Raw genomic sequence first — 23,187 nt, forward strand, 5'->3', positions numbered from 1 at the left:
TCTCTATGGCCGCTCTGCCGGCGGCCGCATGTATGTCATTTCCGCCAAGGGCCCCGCCCTCGTTGGCTGTTTATTTCAGTAACTTTCTGACGTGCGTGGAAAATAGACAAAGGGTTTTCCCAGCGTAGTCCCGCCCGGTCCTCTCTCCTCCTTCCCCAGCTTTTCCTAGGTTACTGACTCAGACGTGTAAAGGGCGTTTCTGTCTCTCTAAGCAGCTTGGCTGCTGGCTTAGCCTCGCCTTTTCAGGTCCAGCTGGGCCGTTGCCTCAGAAATGGACGTCTTTAGCCCCTTTCTGAGTCCCAATCAAAATTGGCCCAGGGCCTCTAGGTCCAACAACTAATTCACAGGGAATACAGAGGACTAAGGAAAGTGTTACAGGACACCATGGGATGCGGGCAGCAGAATTTAAGCTGTGAGAAACCACAGGACAAACGACCTTGTTTCTTTAAATAAATTGTAAGGAAGAGAGGGGAAGGGAAACCTATAGGTCAGAAAAGTTTTAAGAGCCATAATCCGTGGCAATCCGTGGATTTTACTTGGATCCTGATTCAAACAAACATTGGGGGGAAAAGTATGACGTTTATATTTGAGTACCGGATAGTTCATGAAATTAAGAAATTATTAAATTAAAATTTTAATTGTGGTAGAATACCCATAAAATTTAACATCTTAACCACTTCTAAGTGTACAGTTTAGTAGCGTTAAGTACATTCACATCGTGCAACCAATCTCCAGAAGTCTTTTCAAGTTGCAAAAATGAAACTGTACCCATTAAACAACTCCCCATTCTCTCCTCCCACCAGCCCTTGGCACTCACCATTTTACTTTATGTCTCTATGTCTCTATGAGTGTGACTACTCCAGGAACCTCATATAAGTGGAATCATACCACATTTGTCTTTTTGTGACTGGCTTATTTCACTTAGCAAATGTCCTTGATGTTCATCCATTCGTAGCATGTGTCAGAATTTTCTTAAAATTCTGCCTTTAAAAGGCTGTTAAAAAAGGCTGAATGATATTCTATTGCATGTATATACCACTTTTTGTTTATCCATTTATGTGTTGATGGACATAGGGATTGTTAATTTTTAAATTGTGGTGATGGTGTTGTGTGTACTTAAAGGAGTTCTTATCTTTTAGAGAGTAGTACTGAGATATTTACCAAAGAAATGATAGGATGTCTGTCATTTGCTTCAAATTAATACAGGAAGGGGGGCAGAAATGGGTAGGGATATAGATGAAACAAGCTTGGCCATGGTTTGACAGTTGTCCAAGCTGGTGGTTATACTTTTATATCTGCTGCTCTGTACCTTTAACTTTTTCCATAATAACATGAAAATGAAAAAAACAAAACAAAACAAAACTGGTCAAGTGAACAACTACCCCTCCAGAGCCAGGAGTACATGAACGGATTTCACAAGCACAGTCTTAAGCAATCTGTTGGCGAAGGACGCCCATTATTCCTCCTCCTCTCACCTAGTTCCAGTGTCCTGTGGGAGTATGTGGGGACAGATTATGACAGATTCTGATTCTGATTTCCCTGCTCTCCAGTTTTCCAGCCTGAGGTATATTCACAGTTCAGGTCCAGGATTTTGGCTTAATAAGGCCAAACAACTTTATTGAGATATGATTCACATACCACATAATTAACCTATTTAAAGTGTACAATTCAATAGTTTTTGGTATGTTACACTATGAATCTTTTAAATTGTGGTAAAATATATATGACATAAATCTGTTCTTTTAACTTTTTTTTTGTTTTTAAAGTAGGCTGCACGTCTGGTGTGGACCCCAGTGCGGGGCTTGAATTCACGACCCTGAGATCAAGACCTGAGCTGAGCTAAGAGTTGGATGCTTAACCGAGCATCCAGGTGCCCCCCATTTTAACTATTTTTAAGTGTTCAGTTCAGTGGCATCAATGATATTCCAACCTGTTTTTAGAGTCTGGGTATTGATTCAGCTTTGAAAGTCAGGAGACATCTTAGGACCAATATTTTCTGGGATTTATGTCAGTAAGAATCTAAAAGTGGTCAACACTACTGAAAAGGGATATTTGTTTCAAGTATGATTGGATTGAGACCAGAATTTCAGTCAGAAGCCTAGAGGAATGAAGGTTCTTAATGAGTTTTTTTTTTTTTAAGATTTTATTTATTTATTTGAGAGAGAGAGCGAGCACATGAGAGGGGATAGGGTCGGAGGGAGAAGCAGACTCCCTGCTGAGCAGGGAGCCCGATGTGGGACTCGATCCCGGGACTCCAGGATCATGACCTGAGCTGAAGGCAGTGGCTTAACCAGCTGAGCCACCCAGGCGCCCGAGGAATGAAGGTTCTAACATCACCATCTAATAGATAACCTTGACCTGTTATTTGTCCTTTCTGCCCTTCAAGTTTCTTCACTTGCATAAATATAGTGCAGAGGTGGGGCCCAGCCCGTTCAGCTCTACTTTTGCCTTATCTCCAGGAACACCCAAAACCACAGTAAAGGCTGTGTTCCCCAGGGAACAAACAGTTTTACAATGGTTCTGAAAGGTAGAATCCTTCAAAATAAAAGATTATAAGAGAGCACGAGCAATCAACTTAATGACAGACTTTGTTTTTATCTCTTTTTTTATTCTTATTGCGATGCTGGTAGTGGGCCATGAATAAACACTTGTTTATTCACGAGGATATTCCCGTCCCACCCAAATCAGTCAATCTGAATCCTGTTATCAAATTTGTTTTTCTGTTCAATTTTTTCCCCATTTTGGATTAATAATACAATAGTTATCATAATAATTCCTTTGTATTCACAAAATATCTTCCATCTGTTAGCTACATAGAGGAATAGAATAAGATAAGGATAAGGCCCCACATCCTGTGGTGAAGAATCTGGCTTTGGGGACAAACAATTTACACTGATGTCCTGGCTTTGCCACTCGTAATGTACCTTTGGTCAGGACACTTCACATCTCTAAGCCTCAGGTTCTTCATTATAGAAAGGGGATTATAGTAATTGTCCTGGCTGTGAAAAGGGAATGAAGTATTGAAATGTGGAAGGAACCCTTATATATGTGGCAGGGGAATATCACCATTGATGTCAGGCCATTTCATGAGTGTCCTTTCCATAGGATGCTCTGGAAGACTTGTCTCATAACAAACCTCTCCATGCCTCCAGCCTTCAAAGGTGTTTCCTTTTTTTTTAATTTTTAAAGATTTTATTTATTTATTTGAGAGAGAGAGAGAGAGAGAGAGAGAGAGAGAACGAGCAGGGGGAGGGGCAGAGGGAGAGGGAGAAGCTGACTCCCTGCTGAGCAGGGAACCCGTTGTGGGACTTGATCCCAGGACCCCGAGATCATGACCTGAGCTGAAGTCACATGCTTAAACTGACTGAGCCATCCAGGCACCCCAAAGTTGTTTCCTCCTTTTCAAAAAATTTATTTATTGGCCTTCATGAGACCTGGGGCTTCCATACACTTCCTGCTGAGTGGAGCCTCTGTTTATTTTCCCAGAAATTGACATCACTAACCCTAGTGCCTTCCTTCTTCTTCCATGACATTACTGTTGGTGGGGAGAAACTCCCCTTTGCTTTGAAACTCACTGAATTTTTGCCGTACAACCTCCACCCATCCTTGTTGCCGTCATCTATTAGCTTCAGAGTCACTCCTCCACATTCACTGATGATTTGGTTCCTTGGCCTCAAGATTTGGTTCCTTGGACTCCTCCAAGTTCCAGGGACCTCAGTGCCCCACACACTGGCCTAGTGGATGCTCAACCCACTCATTTGACTCTGTTTCAGATGTCAGACCCTAAACTGAATCATCCCCTGGAATTACTTCCCCTTTGAGGTCTCCAATGCTAACACCACAGCTGGTAACAGCATGCCAGCTCCCTTATTCCCATAGGCCTTTGTCTTTAGTTCTGTCTCTTTTCTTCCTAGTCTATCAGCTCCACACTGCTCTCAGTTCTTTCCTGTGTGGACTAGACGCCCAGTTCAATACCACAGTCACATTCTCCCAGACCCTCAACTGCCTCACTCACCTCCTTCTACTCAGCCCACAAACTGCTTTTATCATAAATATCCATATTTAGGGCGCCTGGGTGGCTCAGTTGGTTGGGCGACTGCCTTTGGCTCAGGTCATGATCCTGGAGTCCCGGGATCAAGTCCCACATCGGGCTCCCTGCTCAGTGGGGAGTCTGCTTCTCCCTCTGACCCTCCCCTCTCTCATGTGCTCTCTCTCTCTCTCTCTCTTTCTCTCCCTCAAATAAATAAATAAAATCTTTAAAAAAATAAATAAATACCCATATTTATATATCTACCTATAGATAGCTGGCAAAATCATAGCTGGGCATCATTACACACTATGGTTTCTAAACTCCCCTAGGTCTTCGATGACACTTGTCTAACTTGGTACTCTAGTGACTCACACTGGTTATTCAAAATTTTCACGATTTTCCTAACTCTTCCATCTCAACTTCAAACCCTTCTATTGTCCAGTTAGAGTCTTTCTCCTTCAGTGGTTTGTGGATGTTCTTCCCTTCCCCGAATAACCTGTGACCTCTCCCAGCACCAGCCATCCTCCAAATACTCTTAAAAATTCAGTGGGTGAAGCCCTGACTGCCCCCCGCCCCACTTTTTTTGTTGTTGTTGTTACACTAGTACTGTTTGAGGAACTGTACTAATTTTTTCTTTTAAGATTTTAAGGTATCTCTACACCCAACACAGGGCTTGAACCTACAATCAGGAGATCGAACTCCACCAACTGAGCCAGCCAGGCACCTCTGGGAACTTTACTGATTTCAATAGACGTGTAGACCTGCCTCTGGACTGTGAGCCCCTCAAAGGCAGGAGTCGAGTTCTATTTGAGTCCTTTTAGCGTTTCTGCGGTTCCTGGAGCGCAGTAAGGGATCCACAAACGTTTGTGGACAGTGTGAAGCTCTTTACAGTGGTGAGAACTGGACAGGAGGACCCGAGTGAGGATCTCGCCTTGCCAAGAGGCGGGGGCTCGCCGGGAACGTGGCGTTCACCCGCGCCCCCGAAGTGCCTCTGCTAAGTGAGCCACGGAGGGGAGGAGCAGTCCCCGGGCTGACCGAGGCCTGGGGCCAAGTGCATCCAGGGCGGAGGGTGGCGGGAAGCTGTCTGTGCCTGAGGAGTGACTTTTTAGGCGCTTGTTTTGGAGCACTGCACAAACGCGGGTGCAAACCCCAAGCTCACCAGCGTGAGTCAGCGGGGCCCGACGCAGCAGGAGAGGGAAAGGTGGGCGAGGAGGGCGCCGCGCACCCCGAGGCCCGCGCGGGCGGCGGGAAGGACCTGGTGGCGACAAGGGACACCCCTAGCGGCGGCCCCTTCCCCAGCCCTACAGGTGAGCGCGGGCCCGCCGCGGGGCGGAGCGCGCTGTCCCCACCGGCCACTCTCCCGGCGCCACCACCACCGCGCAGGTAACCACCCGCCCGGACCTTCCCCGGACCCCCAGGGCCTCCGCGCTGTGGCCACCCCGCGTCCCCAGGGCCTCCGCGCCCCCAGTCCAGGCGCGCACGTGGGGCCGGGCGCCTTTGTCCCCTCGCCGATGGCGCCCGCGCCGGGTCGGAGAGGGGCCGGCAACCGGCGCGTCCCCGCACCCGGCGCACGTAAACCGCCGGCGGACGGCAGACGGGCGGGGGCCGGGGCTGCCCTGCCGGCGCCCAGTGCCGTCGGAGCCCGCCCTGCGGCGGCCCACGATCGGGGCTTCGGAGCGTCGCGTTCCCGGGGTGCGCTTCTCCCCGCACGGGCCTCGGAAGGGGGCGCCAGGGCCGGCTGCACCCCGCTTCCCATTTCTCCCTGGCCTCGGGAGCCCAGGGAGCCCCGAGATGGCGTTGGCGGAAGTGAAGCCCCGCGCGGAGTGAAATGGCCTTTCTGTCCCCTCCCCCGCCCAGTGCACTCGTTGAACAACGACCCTAGCATTTCCCCCAGAATAGCTGCTTAGGGCGCACTGGGGCTAAGTACGCTGCTGTTACAAAACAGCTTTCTTTCGGCAACGGTTTTTACAGATTCGATGTATAATTTACATACAACAAAATGCCCCCATTTTAAGGGTGCAGATCAGGGATTTGACGAATTATACACCCGTGTAACCACTACCCCAACGTGGACGTACACCATCTCGTTTCCAGTGTCTCCAGGAAGTTCCATCGTGCCCCTTTCCAGTCAGTCCACACCCCCCCCCCCCGCCACCTGCCTGCTTTCTATCATAGCTTAGTTTTGCCTGCTTTAGAACTTAGTAAAATGGGATCATTCAGTAAGTACTCTTGTTTTTGACTAATATTACTTTTTAAACGGCCGTCATTTGAGAAGATGTCTCTTGGTGCTTCTGATGTTTTCAGTTGCCCTTGGGCCTGCGCTGTCCAGTGTGGTAGCCACTGGCCACACGTGGCTCTTGAGCATTGGAAATGTGGTGAGTCTGAATTGAGATGTGCTGAAGTAGACACACCGAATTTTGAAGACCTAGTACAAAAAAGGGGGGGGGACGTAAAATACCTCACTAATGAATTCTTATATTGATTGTGTGTTAAAATGATGGTATTTTGGGTACATTGGGTTGAATAAGATATTATTAAAATTAACTTCCTGTTTCTCTTTACTTTTTAAATATGGCTACTAGAAAATTTAAAATTACACAGGTAGTTCCTGTAATGTTTTTATTGGACAGCAGACAGAAGCAGCTCTACACATTCCTGTTTTACAAACAGCCGGTTCTGCTCACTGCATATAGGAGTAAATGAAAAACCGGTTTTCACAGGGGGAAAAACAACTCAATTCAAGGAAGTAGCTTTTTCCTGCAGTTTTAAAACTTGCTTCAAACTTACTTGTTTGCTTACAAGGGGTAGAAAGGAGTAGGTGTCTCCTTGGTATTAAGTTACTTTTTTTTTTTTTGATTTTATTTATTTGTCAGAGAGAAAGAGAGAGCTCACAAGCAGGGGGAGCTGCAGGCAGAGGGAGAAACAGGCTCCCTGCCAAGCAAGGAGCCCGATGTGGGACTCCATCTGAGGACCCTGGGATCACGACCTGAGCTGAAGGCAGACACCTAACCGGCTGAGCCACCCAGGCATTCCTTAAGTTAACATTTTGAAGAAGGACATTGTAAAATACCTGATGTGCTTAAAAAGGCATCTGTCAAATAAATAAATAAAATCTTAAAAAAAAAAGTATTTTAAAAAAAGTCATCTTGTGCTTTTTGAAAATATAGAAAAGTAGTAATTACCTACAGCCCAACCACCTAAGTATTAAAATTTAGCTTTTTGATGTACTTTTGATTAATCTTAATTTAAAAACATAGTTGAGATAATATTATATTCAATTTTATATCCTTCTATATAGGGGGATTTTCTCTGAAAAATTCTTAGGCTTTTTGACGACCACATACTGTGACTTCACATGAATGCACTCCAGTTTTCAATGACATTTTTCAATTTTGCTAATTTTTACAAATAGGAAGTCATTTTAATAGTGTGACAATGACAGCAGTGCTCATTTTGTAACCGAACCAAACGAGAGTTTGTCCACCCGATGCTCAAAAAGCCAATAAAAAGTGACACTGAGTTTTTGCAGTGAAGGAAGATCGGCTATTTATTGGTGTGGTGCTACCTAGGAGAACAGGAAGGTAATGCTCTAAAGTCCCAAACTACCCAATGGCTTGCAAGTAGGGGTTTTTAAGGGCAAGATTTGGGGCAGGGTCTCCTGAGAAGGTGGATGCCATTTATTGGAGGCTCATGAAATCATGCTAGTTAGCAGGTGCTCTGCTGAAGCTTCGTCTGGTGCCCTGGAGGTCTTTTCTATCGCAAGAGACTTGGAATCTGAAAAATATCTTTGTTCTTTATGTTGGAGATTTCGTTAGGTACATCTGGTAATTATATCTTAAAAAAAATTTTTTTTAAAGATGTTATTTATTTATTTGAGAGAGAGAGAAAGAGAGAACACGAGGGGGGTGAGGGGCAAGGGGAGAAACAGACTCTGCTGAGCGAGCCTGACGCGGGACTCGATCCTGGGACTCCGGGATCATGACCTGAGCTGAAGGTGGACACCTAACCGATTGAGCCACCCAGGCACCCTGGTAATTTTATCTTTACTTGTAAGTGAATGGAGTTGCATTCCTACAGGTTCTTTGGCCAGTCCAACTGTGCCTGGGGGCGATATGACCTCTAGTATTCATTCTTTCACCTCAACTAACAAAATGGATGCTGGCTTCAAATTGCCTCTTAATTCCACAGGGAAGGTGAAGTCCAAGAGGGCAGGGACCTTGACTTTTTGTCTACCCCTGTGTCCCCAGGACGTGGGAACATGTTAAGCATAATAGACCTATAATAAACATTTGTGAGCTGATTGAATGATGAGTAGATCGCTGTGAAAAATGATAACGGCTTTCACTAAGCACTTGGGCACTCCCTTTGTAAATGCCCACACGCCTCTATAAGGCAGGCAATGTTATGATCTCTGCGTACTGCACAGGTAGAGAAGTTTGAGGTTTAGAAAAGTTGAAGTTGCCCAGGGTCATAGCTGTAAATAACAGAATCAGCATTTGCACCCAGGCTGTCTGACTCTAGAGGAGGGGCACTTACTAAAATAGAAGAAATCAGCAGGGGGAGGGTAAGGGAGAGCTGTGAAGAGATTACCCCTATAATGACCGACTGGGCCAGTAGGAGTGGAAAGAGGTGAATATTCAGATACATTTTAGATCTACAGGAGGAGGTTTCTGGGTTTGAATTGGTGGTTCATCTTTTGGGCTAAATCTAGCTGGAGTGAATGGAATGCCAGGTGGCTAGGGAATAGGAACAATGGCATTGAATGTGATCACCTGGAGCGTGTAGAGAAAGGTAGGTCCAGGGACTTAGGGAAGCCATTTGGGATGGGACGTGTATGTTTTGGATGGCTACAGTTTACTCGCCTTGACCATGGTCGACTAGTTTAAATTGAACTCAGAGCTCTGCAGTGAGATAACCTTACACACCTTCAAGTGCTGATCGTTTGTTTTGAAAGTGGAGGAGACTGCAAAATCAGAATGGGCATCAGCTGACCTCTCCTGTATTCCTTAGTTCATTTAATCCTCACAACCACCTATGAGATTTTTTAAATGTTGGCATATTTGAAGACTGATTTAAAAAGAAAAGATTTTATTTTTTTAGAGGAATTTTAGGTTCACAGCAAAAATGAGCAGAAAGCACCGAGTTCTCATACACTCCCTGCCCCTACATGCACAGCCTTCCCCACTATCAACATCTGGAACCATTTGTTACAAATGATGAACCTACACTGATATATCATTATCATCCAAGCTCCATCGGTTACATTGGAGTTTGCTCTTGGCCTTGTACAGTCTGTGGCTTTGGACAAATGCATAATGACATGTATCCACCATTATAGTATCATACAGAATAGTTTCACTGCCCTAAAAATCCTCTGTGCTCTGCATATTCATCCCTCCCTCCCCCGAACCCCAGGCACCCACTGATCCTTTTATCGTCTCCATAGTTTTGCCTTTTCCAGAATGTCAAATAGTTGGAATCACACAGTATGTATGTAGCCTTTTCAGATTGACTTCTTTCACTTAGTAATATGCACTGCAGTTTCCCGCATGTCTTTTCATGGCTTGATAGCTCATTTCTTTTAAAAAGCATTTTTTTAAAAGATTTTATTTAGGGGCACCTGGGTGGCTCAGTCGTTAAGCGTCTGCCTTTGGCTCGGGTCGTGATCCCGGGATCCTGGGTTCGAGCCCCACATCGGGCTCCCTGCTCAGCAGGAAGCCTGCTTCTCCCTCTCTCATTCTCCCAGCTTGTGTTCCCTCTCTTGCTGTGTCTCTCTCTGTCAAATATGAGAACACAAGCAGGGGGAGTGGGAGAGGGAGAAGCAGACCTCCCGTGGAGCAGGGAGCCTGATGCGGGGCTCGATCCCAGGACCCCGGGATCACGACCCGCGCCAAAGGCAGACGCTTAACGACTGAGCCACCCAGGTGCCCCAGCTCATTTCTTTTTAGTGCTGAGTAATATTCCAAGGGACCGGTATTTTTTATTCCATTTCACAGATGAAGAAACAGGAACAGAAAGGATTAGTAACTTGCCCAGGTACAGCTTGTATAGATCAGTCTGATTCCAGATCATTTTCTCTTAAAATTTTACCATGCTTCTGAATCCCAGGGAAATTTGGTTTCTCATGATGAAGTTTGTCACATGATACAGTTGGGGTAAATGGAAAATCAGGGCAATGGAGCCAGCCACTTTGCTTGCAGATAGTGTCCACCGATTTCTGCATAGAGCCAAAAATGGAAAACCTAGAAAATAAGACTTTGTTTCAAAAATTTACTTTATATGGAAAAATGCTGTGTGCTTTTGAAAATCTGGTTTAACTCACTCCTGCTTTACTGCTTTGAGAATATGATTCTCTTCCCTGACTCTTATTTTTATTACCTTTCAGAATATTTCTGGGTGCTGGCGCCCAGCCACCTCCTCCGCCAATGAAGTACATTCTGGTCACTGGAGGGGTCATCTCAGGCATTGGTAAAGGGATCATTGCAAGCAGCATTGGGACGATTCTAAAATCATGTGGACTCCGAGTTACTGCCATCAAAATTGACCCCTATATTAACATCGATGCCGGCACTTTTTCACCTTATGAGCATGGTATGAAAGAGAATAACTTCCCCCTCTTATAAGGCACTAGGTTAAATTGCAGTTCTTTCTTGTATTTGGGGTAATTTCTTTTTTTTTTAAGATTTTATTTATTTATTCATGAGAGACAGAGGGGGAGAGAGAGAGAGAGAGAGAGAGAAGCAGAGAGAGAAGCAGGCTCCCAAGGAGCAGGGAGCCTGATGCGGGACTCGATCCCAGGACCCTGGGATCATGACCTGAGCCGAAGGCAGACGCTTAACCATCTGAGCCACCCAGGCGCCCCTGGGGTAATTTCTTTAAGATAGAGTTCCAGAAGTAGAGTCGCTGGATCATTCATTATGACCATGTGAATGTTCTCATGGTTGTTGATACATTTTTCAGATTGCTGATGGCATTCCAAATTAGTCCACCCTTTTGGAAAACAATGTATAAGGATACCATTTTCATTGTACTTTGTACAGTACAAATTATGTTTTGTTTTATTTTATCATAAAGGTAATACACTTTTCTTAACATTTCATTGTTAAGAAAAAAAGTCAGACAATATGGTATATACTGACAGTTATACTGACAGTATACAATGGCATGAAGAAAATAAAAGTCCTCCATTTCCCAACACTTTGAGTAACTATTATTAATGTTGACATTTTAATGTACATGCTAATTATTTTTAAAAAGGCATTAGCACTTACATACTTTCTTTTTAAACTTTTTACATACAAGCAGGAAAGTGCACAGATCATAAGTGTACCACTCGATAAAGTGAGCATGCTGTGTAACCAGCCCCCAGATCAAGAAACAGAAACCCCCCCTTATGCCCCTTCTAGTTTTTCCCCACTGAAACCACCAAGGTAACTGCTATCCTGTCTCCTAACACTGTAAGTTACTTTTGCTTATTTTTTTACTTTTTCATTTTGTTTTTATTATGCACTACATAATACACTGCATGCTGCATAATACACTGCATAACCTACTAGCAGGGACAGATGAGCATAACTGAGTTGTTTTTCAGCAATCAGGAAAATGCTTCCTTAATTAATGTTTTCTAAACTCTTTGACATATATTAACCATTAGTTCCAGAGATTACTTCTGCTTATTTTTGGACTTTAAATGAATTGAATCTTTTTTTTTTTTTAAAGATTTTATTTATTTACTTGACAGAGAGAGAGAGAGCCCATGCAGGGGGAGCAGCAGAGGGAGAGGGAGAAGCAGGCTCTCTGCTGAGCAGGGAGCCTGATGTGAGGGTCGATCCCAGGACCTGGGATTGTGGCCTGAGCTAAAGGCGGACGCCCAACCGACTGAGCCACCCAGGTGCCGCATGAATTGAATCTTCTAGTCACGTCAGTTTTTAATCTAATTTTTTAAAGATTTTATTTATTTTTCATTAATTTTTAAAACAATGTACTGTGGACATTTATGTATTTTTATACTCTTTTTGTTTGTTTTAATTTTTTTAAAGATTTTATTCATTCATTTGAGAGAGCAAAAGCATGAGCAGGGGGAAGGGAGAAGCAGGCTTCCCGCTGAGCAAAGAGCCGGATGCAGGGCTCGATCCCAAGACCCTGGGATCATGACCTGAGCTGAAGGCAGATGCCCAACCGCCTGAGCCACCCAGACACCCCTATATTTTATACTCTTAAAGGCTGCACAGAATTTATACAATAATGGGAAATAATTTCCAATGTATTGATATTATAAACAACACTGTGATGGAAATCTTTAAAATTTATTTTTTTTAAACATAAATGCCTACATGCAGAATTTCTGATTTCACAGGTAGGTATGCTTTTCAGGCTTTTGATGTATAATGCATATTACCAAAGGGTTTTAGATTCATGATCTCTTACCTATAAGTGTAAAATCCAGAAAGTTCTGAAAATTTAAATCTTCATAAGTTTGTGGCTATTTATAGTCTTTTTTCAAAAGTTTTGAAAATTGAAAAATCTTCATAAAGTCATGACTATTTCTAGCCTTTATTCCATTTGGAAAGTGTTTGCATTTGGGGTGTTTTCTAATATATGGCAAGTGTTTCTATATTACCTTTTCCATAATCTGAAAAACTTCAGATTTCAACATCCATCTTTTTTCCCAAGAATTCTCTGATAAGGGCTGTGGATTTGCACCAATTTATATACAGATCAACAGTGTATAAGAAGGCCTGTTTTTTTTATACCCCTGCTGAATAGTATTCTTTTTTTTAAATTTTATTATTTTATGTTAATCGCCATACATTACATCATTAGTTTTTGATGTGGTGTTCCATGATTCCTTGTTTGTGCATAACACCCAGTGCTCCACGCAGAACGTGCCCTCTTTAATACCCATCACCAGGCTAACCCATCCCCCACCCTCCTCCCCGAACATTATTCTTTTTAAACTTTACTAACCTGAGAGAAAACCAAAAAACAACAAAAAGGGTATCTCATTGTTCTAATTTAGATTTCTTTGGTTTTCATTTTGTCTGTGGAATGACTTATTCAAGTCGATGGGTAGATTGTATTTTTGTTTGAAACTGTTACCCAACTTCCTTCTGTGGAGTAAATTTCCTTGTCCCATTGACTTTGGACTGTGGTCATGTACGATGGTTAACGCGTCCTGGTTTGTTTGGAATTTTCCGGTTTTGAAACTGAAAGTCCAAATCCTGGGAATCCTATTAGTCCTGGGCAAACCCAAGAGGTTGGTGACCTTATTTGGTCATGTGGTTTGTTTTTCCCTAGGAGACATTAGTGAATGTGACATCTGTCTTGTTGAAGCAGAAATTTTCAGTGCAGTGGCATGATTTGGCTCTGTCTCTGGTTCTTCTGTTCTCTGCCATGAGAACGGCCTGCCCTGTAAAGGGATTTCTCCTTCAGTCTGGGTCCTGGAATGAGACCAAGTAGACTCACAATTGACCCACGGCCCCCACATGACACGTAACCCGAGGGAGAAATCAATAAACGTTTTGTAAATTGCTAAGATTTTAGGGTGCTTTGGTATGCAGTAAAGTTGACTAATCCCATGTGTTATGCCAGTTTTCCTTTGGATATTTTTTTAAACATTTTTTAAAGATTTATTTATTTGAGAGAGCGAGAGCCGGTGTGCAAGTGGGGGGAGGGGCAGAAGGAGAGAGACTCTCAACCAGACTCCCCACTGAGTGCAGAGCCCAAGGCCTCTCAAAGATTTCATCCTTTACCTCCTGATTTGAAATGCCACCTTTCATTATATACTACATTTCTGTCTATACTCGGGTCTGTCTTTGTACTCTGTTCTCTTCTGGATGTCTATGTTTATTCCTGCCTATGATTTTAAAAGCTGCAGCTTTTTATTATTAAATAGGTCAGAGCTTTCCACATTCCTTTTCTTCTTCCTTTGTTTTCTCTCTCTCTCTCTTTTTTTTTCTTTTGGTGCAGAAAGGTGTTTTTATTATTCCTCTAGCAAAGCGTTAACCTTTTTTTGTTGTTCCTTTGTTTTTTCTTAACCTCAAAGTGTTTGTCGTCTTCAGAATTAACTTAGGAATAATTTTGTCCAACTTTACAAGAAATTACATTGGAGTTTTTGACAAAAAGTTCTTTAAATTTATTAATTAATTTGGGGAAGAATTAAACACTGGAAAATATTGACTGGCTCATTCAGGAACTTTAGAAGTGATTTTCCTTTTATTCATACCTTCTTTTATGTCTCTGAAGTAAGCTTTTTAAGTGTTGTAAATATAGGTCTTACATTTCTTTGAAGTTTATTTCTGAGTGTTTTATGTACTTTGATTTGTGATGATACCCTTGGGTTTTTGTTTTTTTTCAAGTGATATATTAAATTCTTTTATGTAATAGGGATCTTTTTGTTTTTTTTGTTTTTTTAAAGATTTTATTATTGGGCGCCTGGGTGGCTCAGTTGGTTAAGCGACTGCCTTCGGCTCAGGTCATGATCCTGGAATCCCAGAATCGAGTCCCACATCAGGCTCCCTGCTCAGCAGGGAGTCTGCTTCTCCCTCTGACCCTCTTCCCTCTCGTGCTCTCTATCTCTCATTCTCTCTCTCTCAAATAAAAGATTTTATTTATTTTTTTTAAGATTTTTATTTATTGATTATTCATTTGAGAGAGTGAGAGAGCACAAGCAGGAGCAGCAGAGGCAGAGGGAGAAGCAGGCTCCCTCATGCACAGGGAGCCCGATGCGGGACTTGATCCCAGGACCCCGAGATCATGACCCGAGCCAAAGGCAGACGTTGAACCGACTGAGCCACCCAGGCGCCCCTTGTTGATACTATCTTATTCCATCTTTATATATATTGAGATATATGTATGCATATGTATTTCAATCTTCCTTCACTCACTCTTATTTGTTATAAGGGCTTTTTAATTTATTTTTTTTGTGTTTGTTTTGGTAATCACACCTGTTTTTCTAACAAATTAACTTTAGTGTCATCCTCAAGTTGAAAAACATCTGTTGGAATTTTTATTATAACTACATTAGATCTAAGAACCTGTTTAAAGACTTGTCATCTACAGTTTTTCTTTCTCTTCGAGGAATATAATGCATACATACTTTTTTTTTTAAGATTTTATTTATTGGGGCACCTGGGTGGCTCAGTTAGGGAAGCCTCTGCCTTTGGCTCAGGTCATGGGATGGAGCCCCATGTCCGGCTCCCTGTTCAGCGGGGAGTCTGCTTCTCCCTCTACCTCTCCCACTACCCTTCCCCCTGCTCCCGCTCTCTCTCTCTCAAATAAATAAATAAATAAGATTTTATTTATTTATTTTTAGAGAGAGCGTACGTGCTTGCAGCGGGGAGGGGCAGAGGGAGAGGAAGTGGGAGAGAAGCAGACTCCCCGCTGAGTGCAGGGAGCCTGTCTCCGGGGCTCGATCTCAGGATCCTGAGATCATGGCCTGATCCGAAATTAAGAGTTGGACGCTCCACCGTCTGAGCCAGCCAGGTGCCCCTGAAAGCAAATATTTAATATTTACATTGCCTTTTTACCTCAGGTGAAGTGTTTGTCTTAAATGATGGTGGAGAAGTTGATTTAGACCTTGGAAATTATGAACGGTTCTTGGATATTAACCTTTATAAAGACAACAACATCACCACTGGGAAGATATATCAGCATGTGATCAATAAAGAGAGGCGTGGCGATTACCTGGGGAAAACAGTACAAGGTATTGTATTCCGCAAAGGTTAGCGAGTCCTGTGTGTTGAGCACCCACACCCTGCTCAAAATAGACGTGAAGTGAGGGGCTCCCTGAGCTCTACAAGTTCTAATCCTTTTCAAATCCTTGCTTTCTTTCCCTTTTCATTTTCTTCAGAGGTGTCTTCACCCTCCATGTTCTCGATTGTATTTTCTACAGTCTTTTTTTTTATTACTAATGTTACTGTTTTCTCTAGTCCATATATCTGTTTGTCTTTAGCTTTTATTTATAAAATCCATGCAGAACCATTCATTCATCATTTTTACCTGATTGAGGTGCAGACTTTTTTGGTTTGTTTTTTGTCTGTCTTTTATTTTGTCTGTCTCCTTTCTTCTTGTATCTTTGCATGGATGTGGATCACTCCCCTTTGAAGGACAGTGTCGGGAGGGACTGGGGGATTGAACTGCAGTGGCTGGTAGTACGGTCAGACCCTTTTTCATCAACTCTTTTCCTGAGTGGTATGATTCTCTTTTGTCTTGGGAGAAACCCCTGCCCTCCCATGTCTCTCCCCCACCCCCAGCAAGCCTTGTTTTCATGTGTTCCCTCCTGGTAGGGTAAAGGTGATAATTCCCCATCTCCTTTAAATCGCATGTTGGATCCCGCTGAGAGGTAGACATGGGGGTCGAACAGATGGAGATCAAAAGATCAGCTGTGTAATTACTGAAACTGGTTGTGTGGCTTAGATCTCAGCTACAGCTGTGCTTTCTAATAGTTTCCCCCTGAGTGTAGATCTTGGGAAGACCCACAGGAGGGAGAATTGCTGCCTCACACCTGCCACGTCCCTATGATGGAGAGAGGTCGGGGCCCCATACCTGGGCTCTGACTCCTGATCCCTGGGCTGCCCACGTGGAGGCAGAGCCCGGCCAACCGCCCCCCACCCCCACCCCACCCCGGCTGCCAAAAGGGGCCAAACAGCGCATGTAATGTGGGTTGTTCCAAATGCACCAGTGGGTGACCACTTCCTCCCACTTTGAGGGAGCAGCAGGTGCGAGGTAGAGCAGGCAGCAGATGTTCCTTCTCCTCAGCTTCCCAGAGGGCCACGTTCCTGCTTCGTGTATCACATTAGGTTAGTTGACTGCACTGTGAGGATGTCCCCGTGCACCCACAAGGATGTCACCTTTCTGTCCCTTCAGCAGAGATCTGTAGCTGCAGGCCTACTCACCACCAAGGGGCCTCCGGGCCTCTAATGCTTGTGGAGTTGTCACCTTTCGGCTTCTTCAGCCGACATTAGCAGCCACAGGCCCCTGGTCAGCATGCAGGGCTCAGCTACACCCTCTGAAGGGACCCCCCTTCACTGGCTGGTGGGCTGCACAGAGTCTGCAGCGCTGGGCCACTCTGCGTCTTTTTTCCCCCAGGGAATCCAGCATGCAGCACGCCTGACAGCCCTCCTTGTGGTTTTTAGTTGGCATTATAGGTGTTTCTAGATGCCTCAAAGATGGCATTTCTGCTTTTTTTAAAAATTAATTAATTAATTTTTATTTTTTTTAAAGATTTTATTTATTTATTTGAGAGGGAGAGAATGAGAGATAGAGAGCACGAGAAGGAAGAGGGTCAGAGGGAGAAGCAGACTCCCTGCTGAGCAGGGAGCCCAATGCGGGACTCGATCCTGAGACTCCAGGATCATGACCTGAGCCACAGGCAGTCGCTTAACCAACTGAGCCACCCAGGCGCCCGCGTTTCTGCTTTCTGTTTCTTGTTCTCTGTGGTCGGGCAGTTTCAAAAGAAATGGTGTAACATTTAAATGATTAAACCTATATTGTGCCTATAATATTAATTTCAGTGAAATGGATAATAACATGAGCACTGTAGTTTGTCTCATTTGCCAAGTGGCTTTCAGGTTTTTTGGGAGGTCTAAAGACATGAACACATTCCTTTCTCATGACTGTGACCATGAAATAAGCTTTTGTGCTAATTATTACTTCTTTCTACAGTTGTCCCTCACATTACTGATGCTGTCCAGGAATGGGTTATGAATCAAGCTATGGTGCCCGTGGACGGTCATAAGGAAGAGCCCCAAATATGCGTTATTGAGGCAAGCATGGAATTTTTCTTTACAAACTTATATCCTTCTGGGTTTTTAAGCATCTACTTTTCATTCATTCAACCCGTATATATAGATGGCCTCCTATGTACTAGACACTGGGCTAGGAGGTCGGATTATAGCAGGGAAGGACATAGACGGTCCCTGCCCTTGGGGGTCACAAGTCATTGGGCCAGATTGGCATTAAACAGGGTGAGTACTCCTGGGACTGTGTACAGCAACCCGTGTGTGGGGACAGATCAGTTGCAGAATGCTTTCTAGTGAGTGCTGTTCTAGGGTTAAGGACGCTGACTTCTCTCTCACCCCCCAGTCAAAAATCCACATAACTACTAGCAGCCTGCTGTTGACCAGAAGCCTTACCAATAACATAGAGAGTGAATTAACACATACTTTGTATGTTATGGGTGTTACAGACTGTATTCTTACAATAAAGCCAGCTAGAGAAAAGAAAATGTTGTTAAGAAAATCATAAGAAAGAGAAAATAAATTTACGGTACTGTACTGTGTTTATAAAAAAAAAATCCATATATAAGTGGACCCACACAGTCCAAACCCATGTTGTTCAAGGGTCAACTGTATTTGCAAAATGCTTTGGAAGTAGAGAGAGACTGAGTTAGGGAAATCTGATGGTGGAGGCGATTTGGAGGTGAGAAATGAGTTTTAGCTGCTTAAAGAAAGAACATAGTATTTGAACTTGTGACTTATTTACTGTTTCCCTTCCTCTCAATGAATGAGAATAACGTGCATGTACTCCTTGTCTAAATGTCAGTTGACCTAATTGCTGGGCAGGACTGCAGAATAATGAACAGTTTAGCTCCTAGGTACTGCCTGCCCAAGTTCAGGTTTCTGCTGTGACTTCTGAGTGGTGTAGAGCTCCCTGGTTAAGAATCTGGAGCCAGATGGCTTGGGTTCTTAGCCAAGCTGTGTTACTTACCAGCTGGGTGACCTTAGCCCAGCGTGCCTCAGTTTACTCATCTGCTAAATGGGGATAATATTTTGAGGATTAAATAAGTCAGTACACTTAGTGCTTAGAATGGTGTCAGATCTATAGTAAGTACTCAAAACTTATTAGCCATTATTAAGATGCCTGTGTGACTTTTGGCAAATTACTTCTCAAAGCTTCAAGAAGTACTCAACTATAACAATATGATAACCATGTAATATCGTAATAAAAGCCAGATGATATTAACAGGGTTGCTGGGAGGAATAAGTGCAATTATATAAAGCACTTGGCATGTCTGGTATTCAGGAAGTGTTCAAAAACATGTGAGCTGTTCTTATTGTCATCATTGTCAGGGTCAGCAGACAGGTGTTAGGCTATCTGCAAGATCCATTTTGTTAACAGAGCTGATAAACTTAACATAAATGTGCTGTGCTATCATATATTAACTATGTATTGTACTACTGTAATAGTATGGTTGATAATATAAATGCGTAAATGTGCTACGCAAAATTTTCTCTCCCCTGCTATTTCTTTCTTTTTTTTTTTTTAAAGATTTTATTTATTTATTTGACAGAGGGAGAACACAAGCAGAGGGAGAGGGAGAAGCAGGCTCCCTCCTGAGCAGGGAGCCTGATGTGGGGCTCGATCCCAGGACCCTGGGATCATGACTTGAGCTGAAGGCTGATGCTTAACTGACTGAGCCACCCAGGCGCCCCTCCCTTGCTATTTCTTCTTTCACAATTTACAAGGAAAAGAGAGGGTGCTTCCTTCAGAATTTTTAAAAATTGGAGTATAACATAAACACAGGAAAGAGCACATATCACAAGTATACAGCTTAATGAAGTTTTATAAACTGAACACACCTGCATAACTAAGCTGGCTTCCTTTGAAACATATCTATATCTCATACAGTGAATAGTTTGCAAACAGATTGAGGCTAGGATAAAGACAAATAATTTAAGAAAAGAGAAAGGCAGGTAAAAGCTCCAGGAAGAATAACATCTGATATGAGAACCGGGCATAGCTTGCCCCTACAGTGAGGGAGACTTACGTGGTCACTCTGTTTATTGATTTTCGAGTTTCAGAATCAATCCCCAAGATGCATCAGAGAAAGCTTCAAAGCAGGGTTGTAAGTGTCAGCTTTGAGGTGGAGGTGTGGAGGGATGTTGGAGAGGGAGAGAGGGGGATAAGAACTTCATTTTCCACTGTGAGGCAGCTACAGACATTGGTAGTAGTTGGCAGAAAAAGAGGGAAAACCGTCTCAGATTAGTAAAGTAACCAATACGACTAACAATTGAGATTGGGATCTGGGGATGGGGCAGCAGAGAGCGCCAGCCTCATCTGTTACAGTAGGAAGTCAACTTTTGTGTTATTGTAGAAGGTATCTGAAATGGGCAAGTCAAGAAAGAGTTGAGAGAGATGGTGTTTAGAGATGTGATAGAAACCAGCAGAAGAAATCGTGAACAGAGGAGTTAAAACGCTTACCTTGAGGAATCTGGATTTGGAAGCGGAAGACGTGGGATACAGGACTCCTGCTTTTTACTTTTTTGTTGGGGAGCGAGAATTCCTGTCCCCTTCAAGGTCCTTCTAGCCAGACTAAGAATCAAACTGACAGGAGAGGGATTAATTGAAATGTGCTGTGAATTTTTTTTTAAAGTTTTTTTAAATTTATTTAATTGACAGAGAGAGAGACAGCGAGAGAGGGAACACAAGCAGGGGGCAGTGGGAGAGGGAGAAGCAGGCTTCCCGCTGAGCATCATGACCTGAGCCGAAGGCAGTCACTTAACCGACTGAGCCACCCAGGAGCCCCAAGATTTGCTGTGAAATTTAAATACACACTGAGCTTCAAAGATAGCATGAAAAAAAACCCAGAATGTAAAATACCTAATACTTTTTAAAAAATTGGTGATATGTCAAAATAACATTTTGGATATATTGGGCTATATAAAATATAATGTTAAAATTAATTTCTCCTGTTTACTTTTGTTCTTTTAAATGTGGCAACTAAAAACGTTAAGATTATATTTTTATTTTTATTGGACAGTGCTGGTCTAGCACTTTCACTGGTTTTTGCTGTTCTAGCAATCGGAAAGGTAAGGGATCCAAAATGTGTCCATTTTCCCTGAAGAACCAGTCTCTGGCCCAAAAGTAATGACCAATTTTCTGAACCTGAACGTTTGTATGACTTTCCCAGTAGTTTATTTTCTTTCTTTTAAAGGTTTTTGTAGGTGAAAGAATAGCCCCCCCCTTTTTAAGACAACCTTAATCACAGGAAAATTTCCAAATGGTCATGTGTATGGATGTTTTTGCCTCTGCTCTTCTTTTAAAAAAAAATACATTAAAAAATAATTACAAAAAAGGAGAAGGGGGAAATCTATTTTTTTGTTTCATCATTTTTATTTTTCATATATCCAGGATTCGGTATATAAATCTTTCAAAATAACTGGATATTACAAGAATAGTTTACAATTCAGCTCTGATTGCACAAATACTGGACACACGAAACCATTTTTACAAATACATGTTTTCTTATAGGAATACTTTAATAAAGAAAGTAAGTCTCTATACATCTTACAGCAAATCCTATGCAGTTTTTTCCCCATTCAACCATCATTTTGGGTTTTCCATCCCAGCACGTTCATCACATCCAATAAACCAAATTACAATTTGCAGCTGCTTCTCATTTTCAACCATTATTGAGATTTGCACTGTTAAGCGTTTTGGGCTTCTTTTTCTAATCTTTCCTAATCTGAAAGAATTCATGTATTTAAGGTAGAAGAGGTCATTTAAACACCATTCCTTCTGAAAATAGCTTGCCACAGTTGGTGCTTGGTGATCTCACTCCTCACTTAGGCAAGACCAGCTCGCAGCTTTACCCCCCATGGCACCAAGCAGGAGGAATACAGTCCTTGCATTCCTAATGGTTTCTCAACCGCAAAAACAGACCCTAGAAACAAGGGTTAAATTTACAAATATCAAGAAAGCTAAAACATTTGCTAATGATAAGAACAAAGAACACTTTCAAATTCAAGGTCTCTCCTAAATTGAAGAAGACATAAAAGAAAGGATGAGGCAGTAGTTCTATAAAATATTGAAACACTAAAAAATGGGGGCACCTGGGTGGCTCAGTTGGTTAGGCGACTGCCTTTGGCTCGGGTCGTGATCTCAGGGTCCTGGGATCAAGCCCCGCATCGGGCTCCCTGCTCAGCAGGAAGCCTGCTTCTCCCTCTCCCACTCCCCCTGCTTGTGTTCCCTCTCTCACTGTGTTTCTCTGTCAAACAAATAAATAAAATCTTAAAAAAAAAAGAAACACTAAAAAATGTTAATCACTTAGGTCAATGGTGTATCATTTCCAAAGTGCCAGAAGATACAGAATCTTAGATTCTAAGGTTAGCTGAACTCAAGATCTCGCAGCCTTCTTATGCAGTGGCTTTGAAATAGCCTAATATTCCCCTGCCCAAGGGCATGTCATCATTCAGGCTGGGGGAACTTTGCGGAATACTGATCATGTTTACCTGAAGAGACAGGATCCACCAGGGGAAACATTTGACATTTATGCTACTCCGTCCCTGATACTGAAAAGTGTGTCCACTTGGCAAAGCTTGTGTTACTTTTCAGGTAGCATGAATGAAAACCTAGAGACTAGCGATATTCTACAGCCAAGTTCCTGAGTACTTGATGCTCCAATTATCCAATATTCTTAAAAGGATTCTTTAATCAAGCCCTTGTCCAGTAAGAGATTGAGCAGTACTTGGGGACTACAGTATGTCCCATTTCTCTTATATTTCTCTTGATTTCTCTTTCTCACCCCAGTGTAATAAACTGCTGCGGGTTTTTACCAAAAATACTGTCCCAGTAGTTGGAAATGAGTTATTCTGCATTACCCAAAGTGTTCGATCCCATTATAACGGTCACATGTACATATAACTAGATGGCCAAACAATGTCTGCTGCAGTAATTTGGCAAATTTCAGCACAGCCAACGTATCCATCATTGTTCTTGTCATCGGCTCTCAGAACATCATCTATTAAGTTGATCAGTTCAGCTTCACTCATTGGTGGGGCCTGTTCATTCCCCTCCTCCTTATGGATGTGAGTGATGGCTGTGGAGAGTTCTAGACCATCAGGGAAATTACTGCCGTCCTAATCATGCATTTTGAAATAATGGAGCTGCAGTTCTTGTGGGGACATCTCTGCTTCTGGTATGTTGATGACACCATCTAAGATGCTCCATGATACGCTCTTGGTTGTGCACTGTATTCTTATCCAGGCCCACACTGCCAGGATGGCAGAAGCTGGCCCCAGGTTCCTCAGCCCCGGCACCTGGAGCACAAAAGGCCCAGAGCAGGCCACACAGGAAGGGGGTTCTGAGCAGCCGCAGAGATCTCATGGTCGCCAGTACCCTCACTGCCCTGTTTCCAAGCTGTTTTCCTCAAACAC

At 43.1% G+C, this 23,187-nt stretch overlaps 1 protein-coding gene and 1 pseudogene across 5 annotated transcripts in view; one reads left to right on the forward strand and one right to left on the reverse strand.

The window, feature by feature from the left end:
• The first annotated feature begins 5,062 nt into the window (after positions 1–5,062).
• The window catches only part of CTPS2 (CTP synthase 2), a 100,826-nt gene continuing 82,701 nt past the window's right edge, over positions 5,063–23,187 (forward strand). For 2 of the 5 annotated variants that reach the window (XM_028092576.2, XM_088028859.1), the window contains exons 1-4: positions 5,063–5,413; positions 10,416–10,621; positions 15,564–15,734; positions 17,696–17,796. In XM_028092576.2, the coding sequence (XP_027948377.1) occupies positions 10,456–10,621; positions 15,564–15,734; positions 17,696–17,796 (438 nt within the window). In that variant the 5' untranslated portion in view covers positions 5,063–5,413; positions 10,416–10,455. Of the gene's footprint in view, positions 5,414–6,215; positions 6,250–6,281; positions 6,406–7,470; positions 7,612–10,415; positions 10,622–15,563; positions 15,735–17,695; positions 17,797–23,187 lie in introns of those variants that run through there. The other 3 variants (XM_028092577.2, XM_028092580.2, XM_028092578.2) reach the window with 3 other exon arrangements.
• LOC148163138 (multiple coagulation factor deficiency protein 2 homolog pseudogene) lies at positions 22,660–23,165 on the reverse strand (annotated as a pseudogene).

This window comes from Eumetopias jubatus, unplaced genomic scaffold (assembly GCF_037043125.1).
Source record: "Eumetopias jubatus isolate StellerSeaLion01/CBP00866 unplaced genomic scaffold, mEumJub1_p1.0 scaffold_11, whole genome shotgun sequence".
Taxonomy (NCBI): Eukaryota; Metazoa; Chordata; class Mammalia; order Carnivora; family Otariidae; genus Eumetopias; species Eumetopias jubatus.